Source organism: Pseudorca crassidens, chromosome 7 (assembly GCF_039906515.1).
Source record: "Pseudorca crassidens isolate mPseCra1 chromosome 7, mPseCra1.hap1, whole genome shotgun sequence".
NCBI lineage: Eukaryota > Metazoa > Chordata > Mammalia > Artiodactyla > Delphinidae > Pseudorca > Pseudorca crassidens.
Window position 1 is genome coordinate 82,095,563 of NC_090302.1, and position 25,360 is coordinate 82,120,922.

A 25,360-nucleotide genomic window follows, 5' to 3' on the forward strand; every position below is an offset into this window, starting at 1 on the left:
ATCACAGCATCCATCTCATGGGATTATTGTGAGGATAAAATATTAATATATATAATACATATAAGCATTTAAAAGACTTTTTAGCACATATAAGCACTCAATAAAATTTAGGTATATTATTGTACTAATCTATATCTAATTCTTATAGAATTGCCTATAACTATAGTTGGACTTTTCCCACTTAGAAAACATGTTCGTTACATCTATTCGTGTTCATGGTAAGGAGACTTCTGGTTAAACACGGTGCATTGATCACATGTTTTTCCCTACTCACTCCAGATACCTCATTAAAATGAGAGTGAAGGGATAAAAAAGGTATAAACCCATAAAGACAATGCAAACAGGAAAAAAGATCCCTGCTGATGAAGGATGTCAACAAACTTAGGAACATGGAAGGAGATGGATGAGTGACAACTAACTTACCCAAACTAAAAAATTTAATATCTAAGCTTCTGGGAGGAGGTTGACCCAGCCAGAGTGAACCTTTTCACATCCCAGACCCTGGAAAGGGTCTGAAGCTAGAGCTGCCGCACCTCTGAAAGCAGAAGTAGAGTGGGACTGAGAATGAGAATTTATTATGAAGACTTTATGATGAACAGTGGGATCCTTCCTTCCCCCAGTCCCTAACCCATTCCCTCCTGCCTTAACTCAGCAGACAGGAAGTTTACTTTCTGGACAGTTTGATGCAGAGCTCCTCTGGACCCCAGGCAGAGCTAAGGACAGGGATGACTCACTCCATAGAAAAGCAGAATTAAATGAAGTTATGCATGTTGAGTTATGAGACATATCCCCCCCACCCCAGCTTCATTCCCGAATTCAGATTCTAGAATGCTGGGATCATGTCAGGGAACTAGAAGCTTCCTCTGGGTGGAAAACCAGCTGGTCCAAGAGTAAAGGCCTACAAATATTGACAATTGGGGGTTCTGTAATGGAGAATGTGGCTTGTCACCTATCTCTTTACAATGAAGACCAACAATAGACAAGTCCTGTTCCTACCAACAGAAGCTCTCATCCACTGTTAGTCAATAGTGAATAGTCCAGGATCTCCAGATATTTGAAGAAACCTCCTTACATGAAAGAGCCTGAAATGAACAAACAGGGTAAAGAAAGAAAAAAAGAAAAAGTCAGAGAGAGAGGGAGGGAAAGAAGGAAGGAAGGAAAGAAAGAAGAAGAAGAAGAGAAAAAGAAAAGAGGGGCTTCCCTGGTGGCGCAGTGGTTGAGAGTCCGCCTGCCGATGCAGGGGACACGGGTTCGTGCTCCCGTCTGGGAAGATCCCACATGCCGCGGAGCAGCTAGGCCCGTGAGCCATGGCCGCTGAGCCTGCGCATCCGGAGCCTGTGCTCCGCAACGGGAGAGGCCACAGCAGTGAGAGGCCCGCGTACAGCGAAAAAAAAAAGAAGAAAAGAAACAGAGACAATGGAGGGAGCAGAAAAAGATGTCAAAGTAAAAAATTTTAACTCACATATGCTCAGGAATCTACTAGAGGGAGATGCCTCATCAAAATAAGGGTGTAAACCAAGAAACAGAAACACATAGGACCTACCTGGTAAACAGGAGCTCCAACAAAAGAGAAAATAGGGAGAATTCCTGAGATAAAGGTGAAGGGAAGTTCCAGGATGACGACTGTGTAGCAGGCCTGGAGAGCAGTCTACTCTGACACAGGAGGATGGAGGGCTCCAGAAGGGATGTCTCCAAGGAAAAAACAAAACAACAACTATAAAAGCCACAGAATTGATCGATTACCTACTGTGTTTGAACCTTATGAGAGAAATTTCACAGCTCTGGTGGAACATAAAGAGATGAAATGGTGATAGGATATAGAGAAAACTAAGCAACCCAAGGAAGAGGGGGCTATAAATTCCAGGGAAAACAAAATAATTGTGGTGGACTATATGATTGTTTAGTACTTGATGTTACCTTCCTGGAGGAGAATTATACTTCCCTGCCCCATTGATGTCAGACCCGGCAGGGTGAATTACGGTGGCCAGGGAAATAGAGGCACCGGCAGAAGCTTTAGAGCCATGTCTCTGAGCCTGCCACAAGGTGAGCACTTGTTAGAGGCTGCCTCTGGCCATCTGAGTCCTGAATGCAGACACGGTAGAGCGAACTGCAGCTGGCCTGCCACCAACATGCTGTGTAAATGAGAAATAACCCTTTATTGTTGTAGACCACTGAGGTTTTTGTGGTAATTTGTTAATGCAGCATAATTAACCTCTCCTGACTGATATAACATGGGATGCTGTGGACAATATATAAAATAGAGATTAAAATATATAAACACTGAACAATGGGATATAAGCATATTGGGAAATTAGTAAATGGCATAAAATGGCTAAAACGGAATAACTAAGCCATGGCAATAGAAATGTGCTCTTTAGGGCTTCCCTGGTGGCACAGTAGTTGAGAATCTGCCTGCTAATGCAGGGGACACGGGTTCGAGCCCTGGTCTGGGAAGACCCCATATGCCGCGGAGCAACTAGGCCCGTGAGCCACAATTACTGAGCCTGCGCGTCTGGAGCCTGTGCTCCGCAGCAAGAGAGACCGCGATAGTGAAGAGGCCCACGCACCGCAATGAAGAGTGGGCCCCCACTTGCCACAACTAGAGAAAGCCCTCGCACAGAAACAAAGACCCAATACAGCCAAAAATATAAATAAATAAATAAATAAAAGATTACTGTTAATTGAAAAAAAAGAAAAAAGAAATGTGCTTTTTAGAAACGTGGAGTTAAATAGTAGAACAGCAGTTTTCCTCTGAGAAGCAGGCATCAGAGTGACGACCAATGGAGCAGGGCCTTCTGTTTATTGTTACGAGCCTTGTAATTATTTGACTCAAACCATATATGCTGTCACTTTGAAAAAAATGACAAGAAAAAATGTAAGAAAAAATTTTTTTCTTACACTTAAGAAAAAATTAATGCCAAGTGAGAAGAGGGAAATGTTGTAGTATTATTGTTTTCTTGTTTTTTGTGTGTTTTTTATAAATTTATTTTATTTATTTATTTATTTGGCTGCGTTGGGTCTTCGTTTCTGTGCGAGGGCTTTCTCTAGTTGCAGCGAGCGGGGGCCACTCTTCATCGCGGTGCGCAGGCCTCTTACTGTTGCGGCCTCTCCTGTTGCAGAGCACAGGCTCCAGATGCGCAGGCTCAGTAGTTGTGGCTCTCGGGCCCCAGTTGCTCCGCGGCATGTGGGATCTTCTCAGACCAGGGCTCAAACCCGTGTCCCCTGCACTGGCAGGCAGATTCTCAACCACTGCGCCACCAGGGAAGCCCAGTATTATTGTTCTTAATTCAGTCAATTTAATAGACTGATCATTAATCATCCCACAGTAATATTAAGATTGTAAGTAAAACTATTCCTGATTAATAATTAATTTTAAAATATCTTTTTCAAGAGAATTGGATGAATCAAATAAGCTAAACTTTTTCATTCTACCTTCACACTGTCCACTACAAAATAGAAATGTCAATATGGCTTTGCTAGTATTTTGACTCAGCTACCTCCTTCCCTTGCCCTTACTATGGTGTTATTTATAGTGTACTATTTATATGAAGTCAAACATCACTAACTTGAATTTGAAAAATGACCTACGTGACTATGGAATTGTTTTATGAAAGGCTATTTTGTACTTTCAAAAATAATTAATTTTTAAAATACCCTCTCACACTAGACCCCGCCCCCCCAAAAAAAGGATTTTCCTCAGGAGGCTTGCAGTGATTAAAATCGATGTTATGCATAGATATAGACACAGATATCACCTATAAATTATTTGTAAATAATTAGTTCTACTTAATGGGTTTTAAATTCTCTTCTGGTATTTTGTACATCATTTGTACTATGTCTAAAGAGAAAGGATTTCGGGCAGCAAAAGTAAACCAGTCCAATTGCTGTGTAAATTGTACAGAATAAATGCAGCAGGCTTTCCATAGCCTTTCGATTCTTTAGTGTGGTCCTTTTGTGATCTAAGCTACCTTCCTATCCTCAACTTCAGCCATCCCTTACACCCAGCACTAATTCAGTCACTCAGCAGATCCTTATTTGGAGTCCCCAATGTACTAGGACCATTACTAAACTGCTTGCTGTTCCCTGAGTATATGGTGTTGTCTCCCCTTTCTTAGCCTTTGCAATGGGGTTTCCTGATCTAAAATGCTATTCCTCTTATTCTTATACCTTCTAAAACCCAACTTATCCATTAAGACACAAGGGGCACCTTCCCTTACCCTTGAACGTTAAAAGCCCTTCCTCCATACTCCCATAGTGCCCTCTATATTTTTACCAGAGCCATTATGTTCTCCTTTATATTGTGAGTCCCATTAAAACAGAAACCTGGCCTTTTACTCACTTGTATGTCACTAGAGTGCCAGGCTCCTTGTATGCGTTCAAATGGTCAAAATGTTACTGTCTGTCTTTATTCAACAGAGTGTGTGCTTCTTGGTGGATGGGTCTGTGATTTATTAAACTATGTTTTTTTTTTAGCATAACACCTAGCACATAGAAATTGGTTGAATAAATTAGCTTTCTCTGCATCACCATTAATCTTTAAAATATACAGCACTGAGGAATATGCAGAAAGTATCCTCATGATACAGAGAGACAGGGTGCTGAGGATTGTTCCATTTGTGTTTTCCTTAAATAGGAAAAATACATGTGAAAGACCTGAGACTATAGACTACAAAGGCCAAATTACCTAGTGGTGCTCTATGCTCTTACCATCCTTCACCTAGCAATAAGAAAAACAGAAATAATTCTTGAAGAAATAATCTTAAAATAATCAGCTAAAAAGTTATGATCATCATCAACAAAAAAAAGTTGGATTTCTGGGAATTCTTTAGCAGTCCAGTGGTTAGAACTCCGAGCTCCCACTGCAGGGGGGCACAGGTTCAATCTCTGGTTAGGGAACTAAGATCCTGCAAGCCGTGCAGCGCGGCCAATTTAAAAAAAAAAAAAAAAAAAGGTGGATTTCTGCTCGTTCAGTCAGTTTGTATGGGTAAACATTACCTAAGTTCCTTGATTCATGGTGTGGTGTGTTTCTAACCCAAATTTACTATTCATCACAAATTGTGATCAATATACAAAAATTAGTTGTATTTCTATACACTAGCAATGAACAATCTGAAAATGAAATTAATAGAACAAGTCCATTTACAATAGCATCAAAAGAAAAGAAATATTCAGGAATAAATTGAGCCAAAGAAGCATAAGACTTGTACACTGAAAACTACAAAAGATGGTTAAAAGAAATTAAAGATATAAATAAATAAAAGACAGCCCATGTTTATGCACTGGAAAACTTAATATTATTAAGATGGCAATACTCCCCAAATATAGATATATATTCAATGTAATTCCTATCAAAATTCCAACAGACTTTTTTGCAGAAATGGGTAAGCTGTTCCTAACATTCATAATCAAACTCAAGGGACCCCAAATAGCCAAAACAATATTGAAAAAAGATAAAGCTGGTAAACTGACACTTCCCAACTTGAAAATTTACTACATAGCTACAGTAATCAACTGTGGCACTAGCATAAGATATAAGCCAATGGAATAGAATCAAGAGTCCATAAACAAACTCAAACATCTATGGTCAATTAGCTTTCAACAAGGGTGCCAAGACACCTCAGTAAGGAAAAGATAGTTTTTTTCAGTAAATGGTGCTGAGACAACTTGATATACACACGCAAAAGAATGAAGTTGAACCTCTACCTCACACCGCATACAAAAATTAATTCAAAATGGACCCTAGACATAAATGAAGGAAATAAAATAATAAAACTCTTTTTATTTATTTATCTAATTTTGGCTGCTTTGGTCTTTGTTGCTATGCGCAGGCTTTCTCTAGTTGCGGCAAGTGGGGCCTACTCTTCGTTGTGGTGCGCGGGCTTCTCATTGTGGTGGCTTCTCTTGTTGTGGAGCATGGGCTCTAGGCACATGGGCTTCAGTAGTTGCAGCATGCAGGCCCAGTAGTGTGGCTCACAGGCTCTAGAGTGCAGGCTCAGTAGTTCTGGCGCATGGGCTTAGTTGCTCCGCTGCATGTAGGATCTTCCCGGACCAGGGCTCGAACCCATGTTCCCTGCATTGGCAGGTGGATTCTTAACCACTGTGCCACCAGGGAAGTCCCAACAATAAAACTCTTAGAAGGAAAGACAGGTGTAAATCTGTATGATATTGGAGTAGGCAATGGTTTCTTAGATATGACAACTAAAGCAAAAACAAGCAAAAGAAAAAAAGATAAACTGGATTTCATCAAAAGCAAAAACTTCTACAATGCAAAGGACACCATCAAAAAAGTAAAAAGACAACACAGAATGGGAGAAAATATTTGCAAATCATATCTGATAAGGGACTTGTATCTAGCAAATATAAAGAACTCTTACAATTCAACATTGAAAACACAAATAGCTCAATTTTAAAGGGGCAAAGGATTTGAACAGACATTTCTCCAGAGAAGATAAACAAGTGGCCAATAAACACATGAAAAAAATATTCAGTATCATTAGTCATTAGGAAAATGTAACTCAAAACACAGTGATATACCACTTCACATCGACTAGGATGGGTATAATAAAAAAGACAGACAATAACAAGCGTTGGCAAGGATGTAAAGTAATTGGAATCCTCATACACTGCTGGTGGGAATGTAAAATGGTGCAGCTGCTATGGAAAACAGTTCAGCAATCTCTCCAAAAGTTAAACGTAGATTTACCATATGAATCAGAAATTCCACTCTTAGGCGTATACCCAAGAGAACTGAAAACATATTCACACAAAAGCTTGTACACAGATGTTTATAGCATTCTATAGCATGGTTATTCATAAGAGCCAAATTATAGAAATAATCCAAATGTCCATCAACTCATGAAAGGATAAACAAAATGTGGTATATCCACATAATGGATTATTATTCAGTCATACAAAGGAATGAAATACTCTTACAGGCTACATGAATGAATCTTGGAAACATTATCCTAAGGAAAAAAGCCATACACTAAAGGATGTATGAAATGTCAAAAACAGGCAATTCCACAGAGACAGAGAGATTAGTGGTTGCCAGGGGATGGGAGAAAATGAAAATTGGGACTGATTACTAATTAAAACAGAGGTTTTTTTGGCATGATGAAAATGTTCTGGAATTAGTAAGATTGCACAACACAGTGAATATACTAAAAACTACTGAACTGTGCACTTTAAGATGGTAAATTTTTTGTTATGTGAATTATATCTCAAAAAATTTTTAAGTGGAATGTGATCCTAAACTTAAAATAAGTTCTAAGCAACTGTATAGATCAAAACAGTAGATCTAGAGCAGTTTCCAATGGCTCAGCAAAATTAGTCAGTGCTCTTCCCCTCCCATAAAAACTGGCTGGATGGGATTTCTGTGTTCAGATGCAATTTATGATAATTGCCCCTTTTGAGCATGCATGCACTGGGTCAATTGAAAAGCAATTTTTAAGTTGGTGAGCTTACATCTGTTTTTTACAGCTTTGTGTGTTTGCCTAACTCAGAAACCATTTCTAACTAAAAAAAAGCATCCTTGATTCTCTATTCCCTTACCCTGCTTTATTTTCTCCATAGTACTCATCACTGCGATCAGTGTAAGTTCCTTGAGTGATAGGGCTTTTAGTTCTCAGCTCTAGCCTCAATGATAAAAGGTTAATAGAAAACATAAAGCAGAAAAATGCCTACAAATATCTAAAGAAAATTTCCATCAGTTGTCTATAGATGCCATTTTTGTGATATCTTCAGAATACAGGTAACTTTAATTATCAGCTCACCCTTTGAAAGAGGTACAGATTTTTCCCCGTACAAGAACTAAACCCCGGGGTACTGGCCTGGTTCTGAAGGGTGTTTTGGTTTGCTGTAGCCTGGCCAATTAAACTCACATAATCAGGTCCTTACATCTAGTTTCTCACTAGTGAGATAGTGAACTTTGTAATAAACCTTATAAGAGGACCAATGAAAGTAACTCTCCCAGGAAAAGTGTATGTTAGTATTCTTCCTCTCTATTTGTTCACAATCCACTAGAATACTTCTGATTATAGGTTCCATTACACTTAAAGTCTTGGCCTTCTCTTTGATTACTTGGCTGCACAGGTCATGGGTGCTTTGATCTAAATAGAGACAAAGTATTCCTTAACATTGGCAGATACTTGTGAACTAAGGGAAATGAGCTTCCCTCAGAATACTTACAAAGGAGACTGCCATGGTAATGTTAGATTTAATTCTAATATACTTCTTGTATATAGTAGCTAAGAGTATGAAAGGCCAAAGACTGACTTTGCTGTTAATTTGATCACATACCTATACATGTACCAAAAAATTAACTTTTACAGTTTCCCTAAGGGAAAAATTGAGCTTAAAATATTTACCAAATAGAAACTAGACTTTTCAGTTTTAAGGAAAGTTATTTTCTTTCTTTTTTTTTTCTTTTTAATTTTTGGCTGCGTTGGGTTTTTGTTGCTGCACTCAGGCTTTCTCTAGTTGTGGCGAGCGGGGGCCACTCTTCATTGCGGTGCGCAGGCTTCTCATTGCGGTGGCTTCTCTTGTTGCGGAGCACGGGCTCTAGGCGTGCCAGCTTCAGTAGTTGCAGTGCGTGGGCTCAGCAGTTGTGCCGCACGGGATCAGTAGTTGTGGCGCACGGGCTCAGTCGCTCTGTGGCATGTGGGATTTTTCCGGACCAGGGCTTGAACCCGTGTCCCCTGCATTGGCAGGCAGATTCTTAACCACTCCACCACCAGGGAAGTCCCAGAAAAGTTATTTTCTAGCCAGAATTCATCAATAACAAAAAAATGTAATTGTTACTAAAGAAATAAGTAATAAATGGCCAAAAACTGGTGGTTAAAAACCCAGTAAAAACATATTTTTTTGTTTGTAAATCAAAGAAATAGTAATGAAGCACTTCTGAGGCCTATAAAAATAGACTCAGCCAAGTCTTTAAAATATTTTCTTGTGAGAATTGAATTCACATGAAACTTCCCAGAGACTAGTTATTTCTACTGTTGCTAACATATATAATTAAAACTCTGAGAATTTGTTTTAAAATGTTTTTTGATATATATAAAATAAGCAACCACATTTGTGCTAAAAAGTTATCACATTTTGACAACCAACTCCATGGAAAACCTACTTGTAATTCTATCATAAACATGTATGATCCTTTAGTTTTCAAAGTGCTTTTATATATTTATTTGATAAAGCAACAAACTATTTACATGTAGTAAAAACAGTAGTTTCACTACCAAATAATTTATTAAATAATTAGAGTTGCATTTGAAAAATAAGGTTTTGATTTTAAATGCAAGGGAGTGATTCATACATTGCTTTCTTTTAAAAGAAATGGCTGTTTGGTGTTTTAGAAAATATAATTATTTAAGGTACTCCATTAATAAGATTATAACCTGGGTCATTCTGATCATGTTCTGGTTGTCTTACAGCCAGTGACACCTAGGGAAAATGTCCAGTGAAACAGACAGGCTTACTTCCAGGCTTTGAATGGAACAATTTAAATGCTGCCCAACCCCCAGGTGATGGGTATGAATTTCAAAAGAAGACTGGCACCTCAGTATACAAATACCTTGCCCTTTTCCCGATCTAGAAAAAAATAATCACGCTAGAAAGTGACAACAAAACTTTGATAATACTTATAAATTATCAAAATTATAAATTCAGATTCACTCCTTACTCCTTTTCATGGTGGACAATGAAATACCACTGAAGGCCACAAACAAAAATGAATAACATCAGTTCAGCCTCTCAAGGCAGTCTAAGAGCTGCTGGTTTGTAATTATGAATGGAAGTCTTTTAGCCAAAGATTTTTCAGGAGAAAAATTCAGGGATATTTTAGCAGAGAGAAAAATTAAGCAAAATGGTTAAGTATTGTTTTATAAAGATAAATCCTGTCAATTCTGCCTACAGTGTTTGTTTTTGCATATTCTTGATGGTTCTTCAACGGTAAAATCACTTAAGTCCTTCACTTAAATTCTTCAGTTTATGTTACAACTGATGAAATTTATCTAAAACTAATGTTTCTTGTAATTCTCTACTGAATGGCTCCACAATTTCCATTCAAATTCTGTCTAGGGTGGCTTTTTTTCATACAATCCTGAATTAATAGTAATCATAGGAAGAGAGATCAGTATTAAAAACTGGGATGTATATTTTCAAATGGCAAATTCAATACTAACTAGGAGTATTCTTTAGGGTATAGAGATAGCCAAAGAGTGAAGTTAAATTTATGTTGCTTCAAGAGAAATAAAATATATTCTCTTAAAACATTTTTGAAAATTCCTTGCTGGCCTATGGAATGCTTTAAAATAAACCTCTTTTTCTTCTCTTTTTATCAGAGCTATTTGAATCCTGGAACACTGTGAGGAGTGAGGGGAGCTATAATCTGCCTATAATTTGTTGTTACTTGGGGCAGGGTTCAAGAAGTGGTTCTTTTAAGAGACCCCTCAGATCAAATAAATTCTAACAATATTTACCACTTTGGACTTGAAAAATCATACCTTGCTTTGTATATACTGTAATAAGCTTGAAAACACAATAATACAGTATGCAAATATTGTTTCAAGATGCATTTCTTTTGTTCTACTTTAATTACATAAGTATTTACTAATAAATGGAGTTTTAAATTTCCAAAAATCCTAAGTATACAAGTTTTTAGATGTTTAGTTTTCTACTCTTCTGTTGTGAATGGTTCTGTTCCCTGGACATATAAGGATCTTGCTCATTATAACAAAGTCTGTGAGATTGTTCTATTTTTCTCTTTGAGTACTGTAGAGATCACTCAGTGGAGTTTTGTGTAATAATTTACCAATAGAACCTAATACCTAAATCTAAGTCAATATATTTGGGTTCAGTTAAATTACAATAGTGACAATTCTGTTGATTCATTGTGGACATTCCTAGGAAAGAAGATATAAAAATGGACAAAAAGAACTATGCAAAATATCAAAAGCCAACATTATAACATCAAGTTTTTCTGAGCTTTCTTTTTATAATTTCTCTTGTTCTAACTACCACCACATTGAGGTATTTTTGGTGTCAACATGAAGGCCATCATAAAAATCAAACACCACTCTAGTATTCGCTGCCACGTATGCACTGCATTCCAAAAGCAAGGAATGGAAGCAGTCACCCCTAATGCAGGCATTAAGGGGTGCATTGTTTGTAGAGAATTTTAAAACAATGAAACTTATGAAAAGTCAGTCTACTTCTTATTATTAGCATCAAGGTAAACAATGACAGTGATAAAATACTCCTCGCCATAAGAAAGATGCTCCTATATCCACCCTTTGAGTATTACTGCCCAGATGAGCTCAAAATACTACATACCCAATGCATGAGATATTTATTGTGGCAAGATCTCACTCTCAACTTTATTTTCTATTTTTGAAAATATAAACATAGAAGATATATGTGTTATCAATCTAATCAAGGCAGCCTGCAGCCCGTTATATCTTTAAATGTAAAATATACATAATGAATATTTTAAAAAATTCCAGTGAAGTTGAGAGAGGAATTGTAGACATGAGTGGACACTGAGCTTTCATTATTCATACTCCAGGTGCTTTATAAAATCACAAGTATGTCCCTAAGGAAATAAATGAAAGAGCGGAACATGTCACACTTGCTTTTAATGCATGAGAATTTGTGTTGACTATAGAACCGAACTCCCACTAAGGACTTCACTTCTTAGCAATTCATTCTAAAACTTAGTATGACACTTTGTTTTAAAATATAAGACACCCATTCTTAAATAAGCATTTATCACTTTATTGACCTGGACTATTACAAACAAGCCAATGGCAATAAAGTCCACATTACTGAAGATCATATGTATATTTTTGCTGACTCCTTGGACACTAAGTTCATGAAGATATGAAGAACTAAGGGGGGGAAAAACATTAGCGAAGGAAAACAAACATTAAAGCACAAAAGCACCTTCACTGATGTTCTTGCCACCCATAGTTCTCAGACTCATAGAATTCTCCAACTCTGTTATCTACAACACTCTGGAGTTAGGGAAAGAACTAGTACTTTATGGAGGCAAATATGTTTCTTTCCAAATGCTCTGTTATAGGTGGAAAAAAAATAATGAACAAAAAAACCCCCACAAACATATTTCATATACACGCAAAAAGGCAAAGACAAAATGTTTAGACTAAGGAGAGCATATGAAACAGAGGGTAAATTTATTACTAGTTAATGTAAAAAAAATTGTACTTGCCTTGGGGGAGATGACAATTTTTCTTTCCTTTGTGACTGCACTGACTAAACAAGAAAGACAAGAGGTTCACTCCCAGAATATATTATCCAGGACATGATTTATATGTTTGTTTATTTATATGAAATCTATCATAGCATATAAAGGATGTATGTTTAACCAAAAGGAAGAAAAAAAATTGTACCTTTGTTATTTAGATGTCAGTTCACATTTGCATTATCAAATCTACTCATTGTTGGTTTAATATAAATTTTCTTGCTTTGTTAGTGAGCTGGCTTTTAGAAAATGTGTTTATATTTCCACAGGTAAAGCAAATATGTGTCAATTTCTTGGGCAAGCAGAATTCCAATGTCAAAATACATTCTTATATTAATTATTTCTAAATTATTACTTAATTTTATAAGGAACTTAAAATTAGGGGCTTCATTAATATGTACATATTAATAAATATATGATTGCTGTGCTTTGCTAAGGCACTGGCCTTTTGCCATTGTCTATCTATCTATCTATCTAAAACACACATTATATACAATATATATATTAAATACATATCATACAAACCAAAGGTAAAAAGAGAAAACTAGCTGAAAACAGGAATCTGACTTCAAATAGTCCCTGTTAAAAAAATAAAATCTCTAAGTTGGTTTGTAAATTTGTTGGTTGAAACAGTTTCTCATTGGGCCGAAGTTATAACTTGTGGTTCCGTTTCCAGGTTAAGTCCACAGAAGTCTATTTAACCCATAATTCAAATGAGTTTTAATACCATACTTAAGAGATCTAGAAACTATTCACCAATTTAGAAGTTTGTTTTGGCTTGGTTTTCTTCTCCTATAGGAACTGTTTTTTACCGGTAAGACCAAGGAACCCTACTTCCTAGGGGCTAGAAAATAGAAAAGGAAAACAGTCTTTGAGCACAGGGCAACAGTCTGGGTCTTAGGTAAGATGGTCAGGGTCAATAGCAACAAAGGAAAGAACAAAAAAAACTTAGTATCAGGTAGGAAAAGTTGGAGTCAGTAATAAAGTGGGTTACTCTCATGGAGTAAGCTTCCATAAATCAGGGTGATTTTGCTACTGCCCCCCAAACAAACATTAATTGGTTTAAGAAAAAACTTTATTTTACAAGCAAAAGTTTGGAAAAGTAACAAAAATAACAATATAAGTAACAAAATCATACCTCTGGTCATTATAATGAAATGTTTTCTGTGATTGAAAACTACGATGAAAAATTTGTTGGGCAAAGCAATGTTTAGTTCTTAATTCCAAACTGAGGTTTACATTATATAAGATTTAGACCAAAAATATCTTGAAGAAAAAATTTCATTTACATATTTACAACCCCCGTGCAATCTGGGCGGCCTGTGTACAGGCCTGACTAACCAGGTTGTAGAGGAAAAAAATCTCAGATTAAGCCCATCAACTTATTAGCTAAAGATCCTCTGGCTAGATGTCAAGCTTTATAGGTGTACTCCATATGACTAGATACCTTTTCCTTGATATGTTAGAATACTTCAGTGTTATTCTGTCCTTGTTTCCCTATTCCATGGAACTGTATTCATTTCTCCCAATTTTAGTAGCATAATGAGAGATATGCTGAATACATAGGGCAAGAGAGAGATGATAAACCTATATTCCAAAATATTAGCAAACCAATAATATAATACTCTAAAAGCAATTCCAGAAAAAAGAGCAGAGACCATGTTTAAAAAGTCAAGAATGATCACTCAGCCTCTGAGGAGCATAAATTAACCTTAATCCCTAAACCTAGCCAGTTGCCTTAGCCCATAGAGTGCATTCTGGCACAAATTTTCAGCTGTTTCAGCCAAAACATATGCAGCAGGTGACTCTCTCTCTGATATAAGCAATATTTAATTGTTTCTTTTTTTTTTTAAATAAGATGTTGGGGGTAGGAGTTTTAGTAATTAATTTATTTATTTTTGCTGTGTTGGGTCTTCGTTTCTGTGCGAGGGCTTTCTCTAGTTGTGGCAAGTGGGGGCCACTCTTCATCGTGGTGCACGGGCCTCTCACTATAGCAGCCTCTCTTGTTGTGGAGCACAGGCTCCAGACGCGCAGGCTCAGTAGTTGTGGCTCACGGGCCTAGTTGCTCCGCGGCATGTGGGATCCTCCCAGACCAGGGCTCAAACCCGTGTCCCCTGCATTAGCAGGCAGATTCCCAACCACTGCTCCACCAGGGAAGCCCCCTGTTTTTTAAAAAAATAACAAAATATACCTGTATTTGAGAATAACAATATAAATTTATATTATAATTATTGTATTATAACATACTCTTATAATATTACAATATACTTAATAATATACTTTTATATTATATAATAATATACATTTAATGGATATTTTAGTTTATTATTCTACTCTTAGTTTTGTTCTTCAAATATGCCTGGAAAAAATTTTAAGCAAATTTAGATGTGGAACCATTTAAATGTTCCATTACTTGATAAAGTATGTGTTTGGTTATTATGGAAATACAAATTAAAACTCCTCAAATATACTATAGAAGATATACATATCCATGGTATACAAAAGGATTAGGGATTACTTCCTCCCCTTCTTCTTTTATCCTGAGGGAACAGCTAGTGAGCTTAAGCTTTAATTTTTAACAGATTAGAAAAAGGAATCTTACCACCTACTAAATTAAAATTTTTCTTATTAAATGCCTAAGTTTTTAAGTCACTCATTTTCCTAGCTACTTCAATGGAATCAGCAGTCATAGACCCAACCCCAACTCCAAGACTGGAACTTCGTAACAACAGTTCCAAGGCAGAAATCTGACGTAACTCTTTGCGACACAACTTTACACGTGTGACACTATGCAACTGTGCCACATTTCCTACTGGCTGAATTTGGGGTGTTGGTCGACTGTGAGATTTTGTAAACTGATTGCCATCCCTTTCTGTTTTGGCCTCATTGCTTAACAAATGCCCACTAGTGGGTGCTAAAGAGCTATAAATTGGTGGTAATTCTGCGCCTTCTTCCCAGAGCTTCTGAGGATTTGGTTGTGTTCTTGAACTGCTTGCGGAACTGTCCAATTGTCTTTCCCTTCCACTTAATTTTATACTTTCAGTTCTGGATGCCCGTTTTAATTCTTCTGAAACCATGCCTGCTTCTTCTGGGTTCTGTACTCCATTTCCAGCATCATGATCTAAAAATAATCCAAAAAGCAGAAAAAAAAATTAAGAGGTTTCCTCCAAAACAGGTATTTTAATCATGATATCTTAACATAACTACATTATTATCATGCAATATAAATTGTCTTCCAGCTTTTTTTGTTAAGTGACTTCTTTGAGAGGAACAGAAGTGTGAACATTAATTATTCTTATTTCACTTAGAGGCATCTTCCATGTGAATAACTGAGAACTTTCAATTAATAGAACAAAACTGAGAAGTAGTCTTCTAGAGATTTTGGTACCCCTGGAAACACAGAGGTGCTTTAGGCCTCTCTGGTGCCCTTCCACACCTGCCTCTGCTGGGCTTGCCACTGGTGAATCACATTTCAAATCCTGGTCGTATCTCCAGGGAATGTTCTGGGACTTGGCATTATATGTGTGAAAAATCTAGTCTTTTTTTTTCAATTTTTTTTTTTTGCGGTACACGGGCCTCTCACTGTTGTGGCCTCTCCCGCCGCGGAGCACAGGCTCCAGACGCGCAGGCTAAGCGGCCATGGCTCACGGGCCCAGCCGCTCAGCGGCATGTGGGATCCTCCTGGACTGGGGCACGAACCCGTGTCCCCTGCATCGGCAGGCGGACTCTCAAGAACTGCGCCACCAGGGAAGCCCAAAAATCTAGTCTTGATTGAACTCCAAGCATGAGAGCAGGGTTCTTCCGTCTGAATGTACTCCGGGGTACATGCCACTGCTTTCACCATCAAAATGGAAATGACAGCATACCCCTCAGTGGGGACCACCTTGCTGGAATGAGTGATAGGAGTGAGTGAAATTATCAAAGCTTGAGGCCCTCAAATCATAGAATAATCTAATATCAAAGACAAAACTTACTTAAGGGAAGTCCATATAGGTACTAGACCTAATGCAAAGAAACAATGCCAACTTTAAAATATGTTGATGATGCAATTAGGACACTTCTGGTCCTGCGAGAACCAAGTTTAAAAACAGAAGTTGCACACTGGCAGCTCCCAAGCCAAATCTGCCCACAGACATGTTTTACTTAGCCTATAAAATAATATGTGATACAAAATTTAAAAAGTGGAAAGTTTCATATAAAAATATAGATTTCCGGATTTTAAAGAAAATGAGAAAAACTGACAATTTCTGCCTGGCAACAGCAGCTGGAGCAGAGCTGCCCCTGCCAATTTAGACAACTGCTGCAGTCCCACCGCTCACTTTGGCTTCCTGGCTTCTGCAGGCATTTTAGTTTGTGACCCTGGTTTAAAACATAATTGATTTTCTATATAACCTTTAAAAATTGTGAATAACTCTTTTGGGGCTTCCCTGGTGGCGCAGCGGTTGAGAGTCTGCCTGCCGATGCAGGGGACACGGGTTCGTGCCCCGGTCCGGGAAGATCCCACATGCCGCGGAGCGGCTGGGCCCATGAGCCATGGCCGCTGAGCCTGCGCGTCCGGAGCCTGTGCTCCGCAACGGGAGAGGCCACAACAGTAAGAGGCCCGCGTACCGCAAAAAAAAAAAAAAAAAAAAATTGTGAATAACTCTTTTGTACACCTGAAATTTATATAATATCATACATCAACTCTACTCAATAAAAAAAAGAAAAAAAGGATTGATTTTCTAGTTTTTAAAATTCTTCTCACAAACAAAAAACTTGAACTAGCAAATGACATAAATCCTCATGTGGAATTAGCAGGTACAAACTTGATCATAGTGCTCACAGTGGCTCCCCAACTTTGCTGCACATTAGTGTCACCTGGAAGCTTTTAAAAATCCTTTGGCCTAATAACCTATAATGGAAAAGAATCTGAAAAAGAGCGTGTGTGTATATATATATCTGAATCACTTTGCTGTACACCTGAAACTAACAGAATATTGTAAATCAACTATATTTCAATGAAAAAAAAAAATCCTGATGCCCAGGTCACAGAGTCTCGGGGAGGGAGCCAGGCATCTTAATTTTTTTTTTTTTTTTTTTTTTTTTTTTGCGGTACGCCAGCCTCTCACCGCTGTGGCCTCTCCCGCCGCGGAGCACAGGCTCCGGACGCGCAGGCCCAGCGGCCATGGCTCATGGGCCCAGCTGCTCCGCAGCATGTGGGATCCTCCCAGACCGGGGCACGAACCGTGTCCCCTGCATCGGCAGGCGGACTCCCAACCACTGTGCCACCAGGGAAGCCCCTTAATTTTTAAAGATCATATGAGAAAGAGCAGAGATGGGCTCATTGGAAAGGCTCACTCCCAAGCCCACTTAGATTCCTCACAATATAAAGTTTCCCTCTTCCAGAATTTCAACACCAAAGGAACAAACTAAAGAAAGATTTATTCACCCATAGTCACACAGCCAGTAAAAGAAATTAGGATCCCAACCAGATCTTCTGACTCTAGTATCCTGACATGTAGAGTTTTATAGTGGTTTAAATTGATACAAGAATAGAGTTTTGGGGGAGACCTTCAAGATGGCGGAGGCGTAAAACACGGAGATCACCTTCCTCAGCACAAATACATCTGAAATACATCTACATGTGGAACAACTCCTACAGAAAACCTACTGAACACTGGCAGAAGACCTCAGACCTCCCAAAAGGCAAGAAACTCCCCACATACCTGGGTAGGGCAAAAGAAAAAAAAAACAGAGACAAAAGAATAGGGACAGGACCTGCACCTCGGGGAGGGAGCTGTGAAAGAGGAAAAGTTTCCACACACTAGGAAGCCCCTTCACTGGCGTAGACAGGGGTTGGGCGGGGGGGAAGCTTCAGAGCCACGGAGGAGACTGCAGCAATAGGGGTGCAGAGGGCAAAGCGGAGAGATTCCCGCACAGAGGATCGGTGCCGACCAGCACTCACCAGCCCGAGAGGCTTGTCTGCTCATCCGCTGGGGCGGGCGGGGGCTGGGAGCTGAGGCTCGGGCTTCGGAGGTCGGATCCCAGGGAGAGGACTGGGGTTGGCTGCATGAACACAGCCTGAAGGGGCTAGTGCCCGAGGAGAGGGGATTCAGAGCACCACCTAAACGAGCTCCTGAGACGGGCAAGAGCCGCGGCTATCAGCACGGACCGCAGAGGCGGGCTTGAAACGCTAAGGCTGCTCCTGCAGCCACCAAGAAGCCTGTGTGCAAGCACAGGGCACTGTCCACACCTCCCCTCCAAGGAGCCTGTGCAGCCCACCACTGCCAGGGTCCTGTGATCCAGGGACAACTAGCCCGGGAGAACACACGGCACGCCTCAGGCTGGTGCAACATCATGCTGGCCTCTGCCGCTGCAGGCTCGCCCCACATTCCGTACACCTCCCTCCCCCCCGGCCTGTGTGAGCCAGAGCCCCCTAATCAGCTGCTACTTTAACCCCGTCCTGTCTGGGCGAAGAACAGACGCCCTCAGGCGACCTACATGCAGAGGCAGGGCCAAATCCAAAGCTGAACCCCGGGAGCTGTTTGAACAAAGAAGAGAAAGGGAAATCTCTCCGAGCAGCCTCAGGCGCAGCAGATTAAATCTCCACGATCAACTTGATGTACCCTGCATCTCTGGAATACCTGAATAGACAACGAATCAGCCCAAATTGAGGAGGTGGACTTTGGGAGCAACTGTTGACTTGGGGTTGCTTTCTGCATCTAATTTGTTCCTGGCTTTATGTTTATCTTAGTTTAGTATTTAGAGTTTATTATCATTGGTAGATTTGTTTATTGATTTAGTTGCTCTCTTCCTTTTTTTATATATATATAGATACGTATATATTTTTCCTCTTTCTATTTCTGTGAGTGTGTATGTGTATGCTTCTTTGTGTGATTTTGTCTGTATAGCTTTGCTTTTACCATTTGTCCTAGGGTTCTGTCAGTCTGGCTTTTTTTTTTTTTTAACTATAGTTTTTAGTACTTGTTATCATTGGTGAATTTGTTTTTTGGTTTGGTTGCTCTCTTCTTTGTTTCTTTCTTTTTTCTATTACTTTTTAACTTTTTTATTTTTAATAATTATTTTTTTAAATAACTTTATTTTTCTTTCTTTTTTTCTCTTCTTCTCCCTTTTCTTCTGAGCCTTGTGACTGACAGGGTCTTGGTGCTCCGGCCGGGTGTGAGGCCAGTGCCTCTGAGGTGGGAGAGCTGAGTTCAGGATATTAGTCCACCAGAAACCTCCCAGCTCCATGTAATATCAAACGGCGAAAGCTCTCCCAGAGATCTCCATCTCAACGCTAAGACCCAGCTTCATTCAATGACCAGCAAGCTACAGTGCTGGACACCCTATGCCAAACAACTAGCAAGACAGGAACACAACCCCACCCATTAGCAGAGAGGCTGCCTAAAATCATAATAAGGCCACAGACACTCCAAAACACACCACCAGATGCAGTCCTGCCCACCAGAAAGACAAGATCCAGCCTCATCCAGCAGAACACAGGCACTAGTCCCCTCCACCAGGAAGCCTACACAACCCACTGTACCAACCTTAGACACTGGGGGAAGACACCAAAAACAACAAGAACTACAAACCTGCAACCTGCGGAAAGGAGACCCCAAACACAGTAAGTTAAGCAAAATGAGAAGACAGAGAAACACAGCAGATGAAGGACCAAGGTAAAAACCCACGAGACCAAACAAATGAAGAGGAAATAGGCAGTCAACCTGAAAAAGAATTGAGAGTAATGATAGTAAACATGATCCAAAATCTTGGAAACAGAATGGAGAAAATACAAGAAACGTTTAACAAGGACCTAGAAGAATTAAAGAGCAAACAAACAATGAAGAACAACACAATAAATGAAATTTAAAATTCTCTAGAAGGAATCAATAGCAGAATAACTGAGGCAGAAGAACGGATAAGTGACCAGGAGGATAAAATAGTGGAAGTAACTACTGTACAACAGAATAAAGAAAAAAGAATGAAAAGAATTGAGGACAGTCTTGGAGACCTCTGGGGCAACATCAAACGCACAAACATTTGAATTATAGGGGTCCCAGAAGAAGAAGAGAAAAAGAAAGGGACTGAGAAAATATTTGAAGAGATTATAGTTGAAAACTTCATAATATGGGAAAGGAAATAGTCAATCAAGTCCAGGAAGTGCAGAGAGTCCCATACAGGATAAAACCAAGAAGAAGCACGCCAAGACACATATTAACCAAACTATCAAAAATTAAATACAAAGAAAAAACATTAAAAGCAGCAAGGGAAAAACAACAAGTTACATACAAGGGAATCCCCATAAGGTTAACAGCTGATCTTTCAGCAGAAAGTGCAAGCCAGAGGGAGTGGCAGGACATATTGAAAGTGATGAAAGGGAAAAACCTACAACTAAGATTACTCTACCCAGCAAGGATCTTATTCAGATTTGAAAGAGAAATTAAAACCTTTACAGACAAGCAAAAGCTAGAGAATTCAGCACCACCAAACCAGCTTTAAAACAAATGCTAAAGAACTTCTCTAGGCAGGAAACACAAGACAAGGAAAAGACCTACAAAAACAAACCCAAAATAATTAAGAAAATGGTAATAAGAACATACATATCGATAATTACCTTAAATGTAAATGGATTAAATACTCTAACCAACACACATAGACTGGATGAATGGATACAAAAACAAGACCCATATATATGCTGTCTACAAGAGACCCACTTCAGACCTAGAGACACATACAGACTGAAAGTGAGGGGATGGATAAAGATATTCCATGTAAATGGAGATCAGAAGAAAGCTGGAGTAGCGATTCTCATATCAGAAAAAATAGATTTTAAAATAAAGACTATTACAAGAGACAAAGAAGGACACTACATAATGATCAAGGGATCAATCCAAGAAGAAGATATAACAACTATAAATATTTATGCACGCCACATAGGAGCACCTCAATACAAAAGGCAAATGCTAAGAGCCATAAAAGGAGAAATCGACAGTAACACAATCATAGTAGGGGACTTTAACACTCCACTTTCACCAATTGACAGATCATCCAAAATGAAAATAAGTAAGAAAACACAAGCTTTAAATGATACATAAAACAAGGTGGACTTAATTGATATTTATAGGACATTCCATCCAAAATCAACAGAATACACTTTCTTCTCAAGTGCTCATGGAACATTCTCCAGGATAGATCATATCTTGGGTCACAAATCAAGCCTTGGTAAATTTAAGAAAATTGAAATCGTATCTAGTATGTTTTCCGACCACAACGCCATGAGACTAGATATCAATTACAGGAAAAAGTCTGTAAAAAATACAAACACATGGAGGCTAAACAATACACTACTTAACAACCAAGAGATCACAGAAGAAATCAACAAGGAAATAAAAAAATACCTAGGAACAAATGACAATGAAAACACGATGACCCAAAACCTACAGGATGCAGCAAAAGCAGTTCTAAGAGAGAAGTTTATAGCAATACAATTCCACCACACGAAACAAGAAACATCTCAAATAAACAATATAACCTTACACCTAAAGCAATTAGAGAAAGAACAAAAGAAGCCTAAAGTTAGCAGAAGGAAAGAAATCATAAAGATCAGTTTAGAAATGAATGAAAAAGAAATGAAGGAAACAATAGCAAAGATCAATAAAACTAAAACCTAGTTCTTTGAGAAGATAAACAAAATTGATAAACCATTAGCCACATTCATCAAGAAAAAAAGGGAGAAGGTTCAAATCAATAGAATTAGAAATGGAAAAGAAGTAACAACTGACACTGCAGAAATACAAAGGATCATGAGAGATTACTAAAAGCAACTCTATGCCAATAAAATGGACAACCTGGAAGAAATGGACAAATTCTTAGAAAAGCACAAACTTCCGAGACTGAACCAGGAAGAAAAAGAAAATATAAACAGACCAATCACAAGCACTGAAATTGAAACTGTGATTAAAACTCTTCCAACAAACAGAAGTCCAGGACCAGATTCCTTCACAGGCGAATTCTATCAAACATTTACAGAAGAGCTAACACCTATCCTTCTCAAACTCTTCCAAAATATAGCAGAGGGAGGAACACTCCCCAACTCATTCTATGAGGCCACCATCACCCTGATACCAAAAGCAGACAAAGATGTCACAAAGAGGGCTTCCCTGGTGGCGCAGTGGTTGAGGGTTCGCCTGCCGATGCAGGGGACACGGGTTCGGGCCCCAGTCTGGGAGGCTCCCACATGCTGTGGGGTGGCTGGGCCCGTGGGCCGTGGCCGCTGAGCCTGCGCGTCCAGAGCCTGTGCTCCGCAACGGGAGAGGCCACAGCAGTGAGAGGCCCGTGTACCGCAAAAAAAAGATGTCACAAAGAAAGAAAACTACAGGCCAATACCACTGATGAACACAGATGCAAAAATCCTCAACAAAATACTAGCAAGCAGAATCCAACAGCACATGAAAGGATCATACACTATGACCAACTGTGGTTTATCCCAGGGCTGCAAGGATTCTACAATATACATAAATCAATCAATGTGATAAACCATATTAACAAATTGAAGAAGAAAAACCATATGATCATCTCAATAGATGCAGAAAAAGCTTTCGACACAATTCAACATCCATTTATGATAAAAACCCTCCAGAAAGTAAGTATACAGGGCACTTACCTCAACATAATAAAGACCATATATGACAAACCCACAGCCAACTTCATTCTCAATGGTGAAAAACTGAAAGCATTTCCGCTAAAATCAGAAACAAGACAAGGATGTCCACTCTCACCACTATTATTCAACATAGTTTTGGAAATTTTAGCCACAGCAATCAGAGAAGAAGAAATAAAAGGAATCCAAATCGGAAAAGAAGAAGTAAAGCTGTCACTGTTTGCAGATGACATGATACTATACATAGAGAATCCTAAAGATGCTACCAGAAAACTACTAGAGCTAATCAACGAATTTGGTAAAGTAGCAGGATACAAAATTAATGCACAGAAATCTCTTGCATTCCTATACACTAATGATGAAAAATCTGAAAGAGAAATTAAGGAAACACTCCCATTTATCACTGCAACAAAAAGAATAAAATATCTAGGAATAAACCTACTTAAGGAGACAAAAGACCTGTATGCAGAAAACTGTAAGACACTGATGAAAGAAATTAAAGATGATACAAAGAGATGGAGAGATAGACCATGTTCTTGGATTGGAAGAATCAACATCGTGAAAATGACTCTACTACCCAAAGCAATCTACAGATTCAATGCAATCCCTATCAAACGACCAATGGCATTTTTCACAGAAATAGAACAAAAACTTTCACGATTTGTATGGAAACACAAAAGACCCCGAATAGCCAAAGCAATCTTGAGAAAGAAAAATGGAGCTGGAGGAATCAGGCTTCTGCACTTCAGACTATAGTACAAAGCTATAGTCATCAAGACAGTATGGTACTGGCACGAAAACAGAAATATAGATCAATGATACAGGATAGAAAGCCCAGAGATAAACCCATGCACATATGGTCACCTTATTTTTGACAAAGGAGGCAAGAAGATACAATGAAGAAAAGACAGCCTCTTCAATAAGTGGTGCTGGGAAAACTGGACACCTACATGTAAAAGAATGAAATTAGAACACTCCCTAACACCATACACAAAAATAAACTCAGACTGGATTAAAGACCTAAATGTAAGGCCAGACACTATAAAACTCTTAGAGGAAAACATAGGCAGAACACTCTATGACATAAATCACAGCAAGATCCTTTTTGACCCACCTCCTAGAGAAATGAAAATAAAAACAAAAATAAACAAATGGGACCTAATGAAACTTAAAAGCTTTTGCACAGCAAACGAAAACATAAACAAGACGAAAAGACAACCCTCAGAATCGGAGAAAATATTTGCTAATGGAGCAATTGACAAAGGATCAACCTCCAAAATTTACAAGCAGCTCATGCAACTCAATATCAAGAAAACAAACAACCCAATCCAAAAATGGGCAGAAGACCTAAATAGACATTTCTCCAAAGAAGGTATACAGATTGCCAACAAACACATGAAAGTACCCTCAACATCACTATTCATTAGAGAAAGGCAAATCAAAACTACAATGAGGTATCACCTCACACCAGTCAGAATGGCCATCATCCAAAAATCTACAAACAATAAATGCTGGAGAGGATGTGGAGAAAAGGGAACCCTCTTGCACTCTTGGTTGGAATGTAAATTGATACAGTCACGATGGAGAACAGTATGGAGATGCTTTAAAAAACTAAAAATAGAACTACCATACGACCCAGCAATCCCACTACTGGGCATATACCCTGAGAAAACCATAATTCAAAAAGAGTCATGTACCACAATGTTCACTGCAGCTCTATTTACAATAGCCAGGACATGGAAGCAACCTAAGTGTCCATCGACAGATGAATGGATAAAGAAGATGTGGCACATATATGCAATGGAATATTACTCAGCCATAAAAAGAAACGAAACTGAGTTATTTGTAGTGAGGTGGATGGGCCTAGAGACTGTCATATGGAGTGAAGGAAGTCAGAAAGAGAAAAACAAATACCCTATGCTAACACATATATGTGGAATCCAAAATAAAAAAGGTTCTGAAGAACTTAGGGGCAGGACAGGAATAAAGATGCAGATGTAGAGAATGGACTTGAGGACACGGGGAGGGGGAAGGGTAAGCTGGGACAAAGTGAGATAGTGGCATGGACATATATGCACTACCACATGTAAAACAGATAGTGCAAAGCAGCTGCATGGCATAGGGGGATCAGCTTGATGCTTTGCGACCACCTAGAGGGGTGGGATATAGAGGGTGGATAGAGGGATCTAGGGACCACCTAGAGGGATAGAGAGGGAGACGCCAGAGGGAGGAGACATTGGGATATATGTATATGTATAGCTGATTCACTTTGTATAAAGCAGAAACGAACACACCATTGTAAAGCAATTACACTCCAATAAAGATGTTAAAATAAAAGGTAAAAAAAAAAAAAAGATGAATGGTTTTACTAATGTAATTGACCACATTGTAAATTATATATTTACAAATGTATGGTATAACACACAAATCTAATTAATGCATTTAGTATCATATACATT

At 38.7% G+C, this 25,360-nt stretch overlaps 1 protein-coding gene across 10 annotated transcripts in view; it reads right to left on the reverse strand.

Moving 5' to 3' along the window:
* Nucleotides 1–14,455: 14,455 nt before the first annotated feature.
* The window catches only part of KIF27 (kinesin family member 27), an 88,400-nt gene continuing 77,495 nt past the window's right edge, over nt 14,456–25,360 (reverse strand). For all 10 annotated transcript variants that reach the window (XM_067744728.1, XM_067744729.1, XM_067744721.1 and 7 more), the window contains one exon: nt 14,456–15,380. In XM_067744728.1, coding sequence (XP_067600829.1) covers nt 14,896–15,380 — 485 coding nt within the window. In that variant the 3' untranslated portion in view covers nt 14,456–14,895. The remainder of the gene's footprint in view (nt 15,381–25,360) is intronic.